Consider the following 12,562-nt stretch of genomic DNA (forward strand, 5'->3'; position numbering starts at 1 on the left):
AGGGATGGCACCACCCACAATGAGCTGGACCGGCCCACATCAGTCACTAAGGAAGTATGCTACAGACTTGCCCACAGCCTGATCTTCTAGAGACAACTTGTCAATTAAGGTTCCCTCCTCTCAGATGACTCCAGCTGGTGTCAAATTGACATAAAAAGTAGCTAGCACACACAGCAAGTGCTCTTAACCACTGAAACATCCCCCAGTCCCTAGACAGCCTATTTCTAGCCCTAAGGCTAGCAAACTCTCTTCACTGTCTCTAATCACAAACCAGGAAAGTTGGAAGGTAGCTCAACCACAAGGCTCCGGCTGGCCCTGCAGGGGGGTTGTTCTTTGCACCTCTCTAGCTGTGCCCAGCCCCAGCAGGGCTGAGTCATGGAAAAGTTAGTTCTGCAGGCAGCCGCTCACCTCTCCCATCAAGCCCCACAAAGGCTCCTTTCACGTTGTCAGGAGGGAAATGAAAAAAAGTGTGGGGCCCTCTGCCCAAGGCTGGGATGTGAAATTTCAACCTTCCCTCTGGAGTTAGAGTCTGCGCCTCCTGCCTCAAGAACACAGAATGGAGGGGTACCAAGAGAGAAAGAAAGGGGGCACATATCCCATATCACAAACTTCCTACTGAAGCCAGGCCAGCCTGCTTAGTTATGCACCCTTAGCCTAGTGCCCCCCATCTTCCTGGGATCTGGGGGGTAAGGGGGTTCAGAGAGTTACAGCTCCCCTCTGGAAAGCTGATGCTGGAGGAAGCCTGAGGCTCACAGGAACCCCAGGACCACAAAATCCACATCCTGAAAGTGGACCACGTAGAAACAGGGCCATTGTCTGCCTCAGGCTGGCTTCTGAATCGACAGTCCCTTTTGGAATTGCCTGGCAGGGTGTTGTTTGTTTGTTTGTTTGTTTGTTTGTTCGTTTGTGTCCCTCTCTGACTACATCTCAGACTCAGCAGGGAGCATCCTGTGTGGCCTTGCATGAGTTACTTATATATGTTGGGCCTAATTTCCTCCTGCTTTGAAAGGCCATGTGACACCCACCTCCCTGGACCAGTCACGAAATTAGGGTGTGTCTAGGACACGTGTGAAGGTCTATTGGGGTTCTCAGTGTCTTTCCACCTATTACCTGTCCTCTATCCCAAACACACACCTGTGGGACATGGACATAAGTCTGCCTGGTCACTCAGCTGCTCAGGCATCTGAACTGAATAGGATGAGTGACTGAATCTCTGGGTGTTAGTGACCTCTGCTATGAAACAGGGAGAGAGGAGGCTGCGATCTTTAAGCCTAAGCAAAAAGAATAGCTCATTAGACCCACCACAGTGCTGGAAACTGGGGAAGCTCGGAGGGGTAGTGTCCCACGTTAGCCACTAGGTGGCTCCAAGGATAATAGATGAGGGCAGAAGCTATGCAGTGTGTTGGGGTCTCCTTAGTTGGTGTCTTCTACATAGGCCTTAGCAACTGCTGGGCACCAAGAGTCTGACTCTCTGCCACTGTGATATCTTTCCTGTTGGAAGATGGGGAGGAAATGGTCACTATGGTGGGATGGGATCTAATTAAGCCAATGGCCAGCCCTTCCGACAGGCCTTTAAAAAGAAGAATGGAGCCTGTAGGGAGTCCCTTCACTGCAGTCCTGGGCCAAGCCTTTCCTCCACCTCTCCTGCCTTCTTGCCAGAGTGGGGTGGGGTGGGAAGAAAATTCGGTCCGGACTGAATCCCTCCCTCCTGCACTTCCTGGCTGGGTAACCTGGGAAATGGGATGACAGTCCCCAAGGCGAGGTCAGCCTGAGGGTGGAATGTCAGAAGAGAACGCAGGGGTTCCGTGCAGAGTGGTTCCCTAACCCTCATCTCTTTTGCTCCACCAAAAACTGAAAGTTCTCAGGCCCAATTTCTCCCCAGAACCACAGGGGTTGGCAAATGAGGAGGTAATCCCCCCCCCCCCCCAAATCAGCTCTTCTCAAAGGGACTTGCTCACACCCAGGCGGGGAGTATTAAAAGCAGTTAGTTCCCTGTGCACCCAGGGCCTGCTGGATCAGTCTTTGGGGCTGAGGCCCAGGACTCCCAGCCTGAACACGTCCAGGGCTGGAAAAGGCTGCCCCAGATTACAGGGCAGGCTCCCTGGCTGTCTCTCCTTCTCCCGCCCAAGGATGTGCAGAGGGGGCGGCGGCAAGTCTCATCAGCGCTTTTAACTGGGCCGGCTTTTCATGACTCACCTCCTAGACTTCCCGCAACAGGCAACTCTAACTAGCTGGGACCCACCCTCCCAACCGGGAGACGTTCTTGTAAGGGGTGGGTAGGAGGTTACAAGGTGAGTGCCCAACAGGGCAGCGGGGGGTGGGGGCACACGTAGAGAGGGAGAAACTGCATAAACTGAACAGTGGCAGAGGTTGAAGACGTGTTGTTTACAGGCTTTTCTTATTAAGGAAATTGCTGTCAGTCAAGGTAATTCTAGCCCAGATAAGCAATAAATATGCTCCCAGCTAATCTTATGGGGATTTTATTGGCACCTGGGGTCAGAGGTTCCTTTACCCTGGCCCCCTTTCTCTCAAAGCAAAATCCTACTCCCCAGAGGTCCCTCCACCTCCGCAACGTGGGAGACTCCACGTTGGTACAACTTCGGATGTACACTCGGTGAAGGAAAAAGAGGACCAGGCAATGATGAAGCTTGACTTCCTGGTCCTACCTGGAGGCACGGGGGATGACCAAGTGACCTAAAATGAACCCTTGGCGACCCAGTTGCATCAAGGCATGCGCGAGTTCTCCCTAGGCTTGCCCCGCACGCGCTCAGGGTGGTCACCTGGCCCGGGCTGGGAGGAATGTCTAATGGAGCAAGCCAGCTTGCCTGAGACGGTTCCAGGGTGTTTGAATTCCAGCTGGGAGCCCTCGGGGACTAGGGCGGCAAGTCCCGGCTTGCAGAAATGAGAAGCCAGTCCCAGGAGAGTGCGAGTCGCAGCGAGACCGGGTGCGCGCCTAGGCGCGTGCCCCGCCACGGCGCAGGGGGAGGGGAAGTCGCTGCAGCCACTCAGAGGCATGGTAGTGAAGCCTCCCAACAACTTTAACTGTCAATCAGACTTAATGGGGTATTAAAAAAAAAAAAAAAAAGGAGGGGGCGCCCTTTCAGTGGGTCCACGCCGCAGCTGCCCCGCGAACGAAGGAATTACGGCGGTGCAGACTAGGGCGTCCTTTCCACGCGTGCTCCACAAGCCAGCCCCGTCCAAGTTGGAAAGGACAAAAAGAAGGCAATAAATGCTAAAGCGGAGAGAAGGAGAGAGAGGGAGAGAGAGAGGAAGCCAGATCGAGCGGCAACTCCCAGCCCGGGCTTCGAGAGAAGGAGGCGGGAGCGGGAGAGAGCGGGAGCGCGCGAGGGCGAGCCGTGCACGGGAAGAAACTGACACCCGGACCCCCCACTTCTCCTGCACGGTGCTGGCAATCAGATCGCGTTTAAGCAATTTCCTGAGCCCAAGAATAGCAATGAGTCGGGAGACTTTGGCGGACTGAAATTGGGAGCTGCAATCACTCCCCAGGTTTTGTGTGTGTGTGTGGTGTTTTTTGTTTGTTTGTTTTTGTTTTGTTTTGATTTTTCCTTTTCCTGGAGGAAAGTTGGGGGACGCTACAATTGGGAAACAGCTTTTTGTTTGTTTTTTTAATCTTGCACTTTGAAACCGCGGACTGTGGCAGTGTGCGCTCTTGTGGTTGGTGCTTTTTTTTTTTCTTCCCCCCCCACCCCTTCCCTTGCCTTGACTAAACTCCTCTGTAGGTCTGTAAACATTACCTGTGAATTGCCCAGCCGAAACGGCTGTTGGGGCAAGGAAGTTCTAGAACTTCCCACCCCTGGCCTCCCCACCACCTCTCTCACCGTCCCAATCTTCTGAGACGCTTTTGCCCCCTCCGGAGCAGAGTTTATATCCTCCCCCCCCCTCCCCCGCCGCCGCCTTTTCCTCGCCCAGTGCTTTGCATCTGGAAAGAGATCAAGAGTGGCCAGGTGGGACGCCTCTCTTTTTCTTTATTTAGCTTATTTATTATTATTTGGGGTGTTTTCTTTCTTTTTTTTAATTCCTGTTTTGCTTAGTCCCGAGAGTTTCGTCCACCGCCTCCTACCTCCTCCCCCCCACCCCGTGCCCGGCTCCGCCGCGCAGAGGATGGTGTGGAAATGGCTGGGCGCGCTGGTAGTATTTCCTCTGCAAATGATCTATTTGGTGACCAAAGCAGCCGTGGGACTGGTGTTGCCCCCCAAGCTTCGGGACCTATCCCGGGAGTCAGTCCTCATCACCGGCGGTGGGAGAGGCATCGGGCGCCACCTCGCTCGGGAGTTCGCAGAGCGTGGCGCCAGAAAGGTACGCGGCGTGGGGGTGGGGTGGTACTGCGACACCTGGAAGTGGGCGCCGAGGGTGAGGGGACTCTGGCTGGCGCGCGTGCGGGGGGTGGGGGGCTCCCACCTGCTGCGGCTGCGGAAACCAGCGCCCACAAGCTGAGAGTCTCGGGCCACCCATCCCTTGCATCACCTGGAACTGCTAAGCTAGCCAGTTTCAACCTTTGTAAATTTCCCAGGCACCAGAGTCTTTTTTGGCAAGTCCTGAGCTGATCGGCTCCCCTGGGATTGGTAACTGGTTGGCTATTTACCCCCACCCACCCCTAGACTTAGAACAGCCACCCATTCCGCCTCATGACTTCATCTCTAAGGTGTTGTGCCCCCCACCCTCCCCCACTTTGCCGCCACCCCGCTGAGCGCGGGGTGTGCGCGCCCCTGGGTAGAGCTGGAAGCCCTGACTGCTAGGTTGCACTTGGTATTTTGCTTGGCAGCTCGCTGCCTAGTCCAAACCTGGGCGGCTGCATCTCTGCAGGGACGTGAGAGGGGTTATTCCGTTCCGGTTTGAAAAACAGGGAGTTAACTTGGTCTAGCCTGGCAGAAAGACTAAGAGGCCCAAGTGTTTAAAATCCGGAAAGAAGAGTGCGGGGGTAACCAGCCGCAGATAAAGAGCCCTTGTCCTCACCTTCAACCTTGATCCTCTCGCCCTCCTTAACAGAGGGGATCCTTCCCCCAGGATTAGGAAGTGGCACTATGCCCCACTGTCCATTGCCTCTCCCTTTGTGGGTGGCTGCAGCTCCCCTTGCTCCAGGTTTTGGAAACGTGCAGAAGAGTATTGGAGGGAGAGCCAGCTGTCACCCAACTCGGAACTGCAGACCAGGCTGACCCACCCAGTGGTGGCCAGAGCAATGGAGAGGGATTTGAGACCGGCAGGCCGGGCTGTCTCCAGCCGGCCCGCGAAGACGAAGAACAAACTGGGGAATTAGTTTGAAATTTAAACTGTTGCTAAGGAGGGGGGTAGGAGGACCAGGCAAGCCAGCTGATCTGACATGGAGCTGCATACCTTGGGGATTAGAGTAAATATGCTCTGTGGAAAGCCAAACCTTCATGTAATTCCAGGTTGCTTTTGTTTTGTTAAATACTGCCCTGAGATTTACAATTCCTTCGGTGGCTGGGACTGAACTTTGGAGTCTGAACTGTCAGCCAAAGCTGATTGCCCATTAACTCTTCCCTGGCCGGGTTGTCCTAGAACAGCTGGGGCAGGGGGGTCGTCCAGCTGTCCAGGGCTCCTGAATCTCCTTGGGTGGTTTGGACAGCTGTTTAACCTTGCCTTTAGAAGGCGGCGTTTTTAACCCTTGGACTCACTGAATTAAGGGGAAGTAAAAGTTGTTCTCAGCAGTTTCTCTTGGTGGGGGGATCCCGCGGAGGAGGTCCCTGTGGAAGGCTTCCAAAGCCCATTGTGGAGAGAAACCAAGAGGGCCGAGAAGGGGACCCTTGCGGAAGGGATACTTGGTGACAGTTGCTTATGCTTGACCCTAGTTGGCCATGTATGCCCCGGTCTCATCTGACTCTTCCAGCTGGCCCTGGTCCGGTGTCCTTTCAGTGTTCTTGTGCCTGACTGCAGTAGGCTTAGGAGGAAGGCTTTGACAATCTGGAAAAACTTGACTGACTGTAAACAATCCTAAAGTGAAGGCAGGAGAAGGCGCTGTTTTGGGGGGGGGGGGGGGGGAGCTAACTGTGCAGAGTGGATCGGACAGGTTCATACCCTGGAAGGCACAACCCCACCTATCTTGGAAGGGACAAGCTTTTCCAGGAAACAAGCCCAGGCTGATGAAAAATAGGTCTTTAATTGGTGGCAGGGTCACCCAAAACAAAATTCAGGGGGGGCCTGGGAAACTCCTGGTGCCATTCACTTGGCTGGCAGGATAACTCCCTCCCCCCAGGGCTCCCTGGAACTGGAACTATCTGAAGTTAGTGGAGCCACTACACTCAGCAAGCCTTTCTCCACCTCCCCCCCCCCCACACAGGGAATGTGGACTCCTGCCCTCTTGCATGGGTACATCTGAGGCCAGTGCACGGACCTTGGGACAGTCCCCAGAGCCAGGAGTATTTAAGGCCCCATTGGGCTTGGCAACAAAGGGCTGAGTGCTGTGGGGGTTGGGAGTTCGCAGTTGAGTTGGTTGGGGACAGGTGTGAACTGGGTACTGGGGGTGGCCCAGGAGTATGGGAGGGAGCTAGTGTAGGCCGGTGGGCGGGCGGGCGGTGTGCGCTGAGGTAGTCACCAGCAGCAGCTCTGGTGGAAGTAAAGGCTGACACTGAGAGCGAGCGCTCCCTGCCTGAATCTCTGGAGAGACTGGATCTAGGAGAGATCCCCAGCTGGAAAGAAATGAGGCCCAGAGCCTTCTGCAAACAGGGAGCATGTCCAGGAGGGGGCGGGACATAATGACCTTGGGTTAAGTAGGATTTGCAATATTTGTAGACCATGGGGAGCCTCAGCTTACAAAGCTGACCCAAACAAAGGGTTTCCTTTTTTAAAAAAGATTTATTTTGTTTGTATATATGTATTTTGTGTGTGTGTGTGTGTGTGTGCGCGCACACACACACACACACACACACACACACACACACACACACACACGCCCGCGCATGCCCACACTTGCAGGTGCCTGTAGAAGTCAGAGGATTCTGATCCCATAGAGATGCAGTGCAGCCTGGTGTGGGTGCCCAGAACTAAACTCTGGTCCTCTGCAAGAGCACCAAATGCCCTTGAGCACTGAGCATCTCCCCAGCCCCTAACAGTTTGTCTGAAAGGGACACAGATGTCAACAATTCAAAGTTCTTGATCAGGAAACAGCTCTCCCTCCCTCCAAGACACCAAGATGAGCAGAGACAGAAGCAGTAGCCCTCGGGGATTCAGGGGGAAGTCCTTTGTTGGTTCATCCCCTGAGCAAACCTGTTGTCATTTTCTGGGCCCCTGTAATTGCTCCCCACAGTCAAAATACGGGCTCATCCTCAAGTCTGCAAGTTTGTCAGGGTTTTAACATGCACTATTCGTGGAAGCAGGAGAAAGATTTATGAGGGGGTTGTTTGGAAGTATTTGGGCACCCCAAATACTTCGGTCCAGTTAGAGGCAAACGTCCAGACCATGACTGAAGATTTACAAAAGCAGGACCACTGGGTCCAGTATCCCTCCTGAGGACCCAAGGTCCCATTTCAAGAAGACAGTCTGAGAATCAGCTTGGAGTTGCATCTGCTGTAGCATTAATGCATTTACAGGACATGTGGGCATGAAGCAGCTAGCCAGGACCTGGTCCTCGGGTCCGTCTCTAAGTCTCGTTCTGCTCCCGTGCCCCTTCCTTTCTCTACCATCCTTTCCACTCCTTGTGGCTAAGCTAGAGACCCAGGTCAAAGCTTGCCTATGGCATCTGGCAGGTGGTGGCACAGTTCCTGGCTGGTAGCAGGGGTGGAGGCTAGGTGGAGATATACCAAAGATTCCTAAAGACTCAGTGTCGCAGTTAGATATTACAGCAAAGGCATGAATTAGTGTGTGGTCGCTTCCAGTGGCCTTTGTTGTGATTTAACCACACACCGGGCAGCTTAATGACAGGTGACTGGTGGGGAAGTGAAGGCGTTGGGCCTTGTCACTGACTCTCTCGGCCTCTGTTGCTAGTCATCAGATCTCACTGAGTGAAGAAAGGTTGGGGAGGTACCCTGGGCCCCCATTTACAGGACACTGAACACCCACTTCCAAACTGCTTCAACAGCCCCCAGCTTGCTGCTGACCATACACTTTGAGAAAGCAGGCTCGCTGTACTTAGGAGAAGGTGTCCTAGGAAAGGGGTCTAGTTGTCACAGTCCCTACAAGTCATCTTGAAGCCATGTTGCCACCATCAGAGTCCTGCACAGTTGGTGGGTTCTCCCTTACAACTGGGGATTTTCAGGCTGAGATGTCTCAACCGTTAAGAGCACTGACTGCTCTTCCAGAGGACCTGGGTTTGATTCCCAGCGTCCACGTGGTGACTCACAACAGTCTGTAACTCCAGTTTCAGGGGATCTGATGCCCTCCTCCGGCATCTGAGGGTACTGCTGCATGTGGTACACATACATACAGATAAAACACCCACACACATAAAGAAATCTCAAAAGGGGAGAGGGATTTCTACCAACACTTAATGCAGGAAAAGACAGCTGTCCCAGCATGCCCTCACCAGGACCTTGGTAGTTAGTTATGGCTTGCCGTTGTCCAGGTTTCTCAGGATACTGTAGGAAAGTGTAACCAGACGCATTCACAGCCTTCTTTGTCAACTTTAATCTTAATGCACTGTGAGTCTCTGGAAGTGCATGCTGACATCTGCTTTGGCTCCTGGCTCCTGGTGGTACTTGGAACTGTCAGCCTAGCCGTGATCATCTGTGTGACTGGTGATATGAATGATTGAAGACACACACACACACACATACACACACACACACACACACACACACGGTCATGGTCATAAGCATGACCATCATTATACACAACAGTCATCCCACACAGGGCTGTAACACTGTAGGAGAGGGAAGCATTACGGGTAATGTGGCTGTGGCAACATCTATGACATGGTAACAACATACAGGACCACAAGGTCTTTTTGTATTCGAGTGGCCTTGACGGTGCTCAGAGGCAGATGTTACATGTACCTTGTATACAAAATGAAGACACAGTTGGGACCAGAGTCTCAACTTTACCAGAAGCCAGCTTTGAACCCCTGATTCCCAGTTTCACAACCAGAGTTTCTCTTTCTGGGCCAGATAATCTCAGCCCCACTCAACTGTCTCCCTCAGGGTCACAGAGAGGTCAGGCAAGAGCTGTTAAATCCTGGGGCCTGGTATACAGAGGGCTCTGAAGGGGGAGTCTGGTGCGCAGGAGTCAACAGGATGCAGGCAGGATGTGGATAAACCCACTTATTCAAAGAACCGTGTTGGGGTGTATTTAAATACAATGGGTGGGATGCTTGCCAAAGGGTCAGGCCGGCAGCCATCAGGGTTAATTTTAAGCCGGGCTTGTCCACCCAGGCTTATTATTCCAGCGCTTGAGAGCTAAGGCAGTCAGATCAGGAGCTGCGTAGCGGAGTTCTTTTTGTTTTGTTTTGTTTTGTTTTGTTTTGTTGGTTTTTTTTAAGACTTACTTATTTTATGTGTATGTATATATGCCTGCATGTATATAAGTGCGCCATCTGTGTGCAGGTACCCATGGGGACCAGAAGAGCATCAGATCTCCCGAAGCTGAAAGGGTTTGTAAACTTCCCAGTGTGGGTGCTGGGAACAGAGCTCCAGTCCTCTGCAAGAGCACCAAGTGCTCTCAACTGCTCAGTCATCTCTCCAGACCCCATAGCAGGTTTAATACCATCTTTGGCTACCTGAAACTATCAACTACCCCCCAAAAAAGGAATGGCCTTCTGGTATAGTACCTCAGAGATGCAAGGCCCACTGGTAAAGGATTGCTGCTGGGATTTTAGGCCCAAAGTCTGGGTCCTGGCAGCCCTAAAAAGCCAGGCTTGTCCTTTTTTCCCCAATATGCCAATAAAACAGACAAGTGCTAGCAAGCCCGTCTTTGGGGTACTAAAATGGGATTGACCTTTGTTTGTTTGTTTGTTTGTATTTTGGTTTGTTTGTTTGTTTGTTTCAAGACAGAATTTCTCTGTGTTGTTTTGGTGCCTGTCCTGGATCTCGCTCTGTAGAGCAGGCTGGCCTAGAACTCACAGAGATCTACCTGACTCTGCCTCCCGAGTGCTGGGATTAAAGGCGTGCACCAATACCACCCCCAATACCACCCGTCTGGGGTTTGACCTTTTAAATAAAGGACCAGGGATACACACAAGTAAGTCCTGGTCACAAAAAAAAGAAAAAGAAAAGCATAAATGTCTTTCTTTAGGTCACAGAATGAGTCCTCACTCCCTCCTACCAAATTTGAGGCCACCGAGCTAGAGTCTCATGCTAAGAAATGACCTGTGACCTTTGAACCTGCAGAATGGAGAGGTCACTCTGCAGAGAGGGGAAATCTTGAGAGACTTCTGGAAAGGAGGTGACTGCAGAGAAGGCAGTAACGTCCTACCTCATCCTAGATGGTGTCTTGTGGGAATCTAGTAGAATCATTGTATCTAGGGTCAACATTAGAATGAATAGTTGTTTTTCATTGTATCCAGGGGTAAACATCAGAGGGGATAGTTGTTTTCTAGAAGTACTTGGACCTTGGGGAAATCACTGTGGAAAACAGTGGTGGTTTTCTGTTATCTGTAGAGTTGTTTTTCTGAAGGAGCTTGACAGCCTTGGCATGACTTTGGTCAGAAGGCTGTCCTGGCACACCTGGAGGTCTTGTATTATTGGGTGTTCTATACACTAGCATCTCCCAGGATCACTTGCCCCTGTGGGAAGAGGTGGGTGGGGCAGGAAGGAATCCCAGGTAAGGATCCTGTTACTAGGGAATGTCAGTGGCTCCCTTACTATTACCGTAGACCTGGCTGCCACTGTATTGGTCTACTTTAGTTGCCATGGCTACTGGGCCAAGGTATTTCCCACTCCAAGATGGAATCATATTATGCTCAGAGGAAAACACACCATATGAGAGGCACCCAGCCCGGGAGAGTATGATTGGCCATGCCAGCCCCAAAGCCAAGGCCTGACCCACAGGCAGCAGGGTCACCTGAGTGTTGGTAGTAGCTCACTAGTCACAGTGCCCAGCAGTGCTCCGTGTAACCAGGGCTGCTGAGAGCCAGTTCCCGATAAGAGCACTCTTAGTGGGGACCTCCAAAGAACTTGCTGTGTGACCCTGGGCAAGTGACTATATCTCTCTGGGCATTGGGTCCCTCATCTGAAAAATGGAAGTATATAAAGATTCAGTCAAAAACTCATCTAAACCTCTAGGTGCTTGTGACCGCTTTTCCAGAAAGTGAGTGCTCATCCACGGGAACTGTGGAAGCCAGGAAGGGGACACCTCACAGCTCCAGCCCAGCACTTGGTTCATACTGGAATACAGGTGGTACCAACCACAAGGGACACAACCTGCCCGGGTCTGGGCCTGAACTTTGGCCTGCGACTCCTCCAGCACAGGATTCTGCCCAGGCCACAGAAGCTATGGGCCAGTGTTAGCCTTTGATCTTGATCCTGGCCCACTTAGACCACAAACCATGCTGTTTCCATGAATGGTGACAATAGCCAGTTTCTTCCTGGGCAGGGACTGGTTCAGTGCAGACTCTGTGGTAGTTGAAGGCTAGAGAGGCCTGACCCAACTTCCCCTTCATTAGTCACTCACTGCTCAAGGCTGGACTGTGGTGAGCCCAGAGTCATGGGTTACCATGACAACTCACTATACTGTGGCTGCTGTTTGACAGGTCTGTACATCAGAATCCTCTAGGAAGAAAGAGGCCTGGCGGGCCCTGGCTTTCCTTGCTGACCAGGTGTCCCTGGGTTCTGATACAGTGACTGGTACTCGGTGGCACTTCATAAGTGACTGTTGTCTGAAGGGACACATCCTTGCTATCGAAAAACCAGTGTTTACTCAGCACCTACTGCGTGCCAAGGACTTCACTAGTCACTTCACACATGGCAAGGCCACTTTCTCCCCATAGTCACCTGTGTTAGTCACTTTTGTCATTGCTGTGACAGAGTACCTCACAAAAGCAGCTTAAGGGAGGCAGAGTTTGTCCTGGCTTATACAGTCCACTGTGGAAGATGGGCATGGTGGCGGGGGTGTGCACAGCTGATCACATTTCTGCGGTCAGGAAGCGGAGAGGTGAATTCTGATGCTCACCTCAATGTCTCCTGTTTCTTCAGACCTATTATCTTAGACTCAGCCTACATTCAGGGTGGAGCCTCCTACCCCAGTTAGCCTAACCTAGAAAATCCCTTGCAGCACACCCAGATAGTTGTCTACTGGGTGGATCTCAAACTGACAGTTACTGTTAACCATAACCCCTTCCAGCGGGGTACCATTGTCATCCTCTCCTGGCAACCAAGACTCTAAGAACAGGCAACCTCAAGTCATCCAGCTGTGGGCCAAGGGGATGGCTGCATTGGTAAAGTGCTCATCGCACAAGCATGAGGCCTGAGTTCACAGCCCCAGTGTAAAATGCCGAATGCCGCAGCACACACCCGTACCCCCGGCACTGAGAGACAAAGACCGTGAATGACAGAGACCCGAAATCTCTGGGGCCTGCTGCCAGCCAGCCCAGCCTACCTGGTGAGCTCTGGGCCAGTGAGAGATCCCATCTCAAAACAAATGAAGTGGAGATTGACTG

The 12,562-nt window shown here is 52.4% G+C and overlaps 1 protein-coding gene across 2 annotated transcripts in view; it reads left to right on the forward strand.

Annotated features, from left to right (window-relative positions):
• Positions 1 to 3,137: 3,137 nt before the first annotated feature.
• Dhrs3 (dehydrogenase/reductase 3) overlaps positions 3,138 to 12,562 on the forward strand; it is a 37,096-nt gene continuing 27,671 nt past the window's right edge. The window contains exons 1-2 of one of the 2 annotated variants that reach the window (XM_059255345.1): positions 3,138 to 3,507; positions 4,053 to 4,317. In XM_059255345.1, the coding sequence (XP_059111328.1) occupies positions 4,123 to 4,317 (195 nt within the window). In that variant the 5' untranslated portion in view covers positions 3,138 to 3,507; positions 4,053 to 4,122. Of the gene's footprint in view, positions 3,508 to 3,709; positions 4,318 to 12,562 lie in introns of those variants that run through there. The other variant, XM_059255346.1, reaches the window with a different exon arrangement.

The sequence above is a fragment of the Peromyscus eremicus genome, chromosome 2 (genome assembly GCF_949786415.1).
Source record: "Peromyscus eremicus chromosome 2, PerEre_H2_v1, whole genome shotgun sequence".
NCBI lineage: Eukaryota > Metazoa > Chordata > Mammalia > Rodentia > Cricetidae > Peromyscus > Peromyscus eremicus.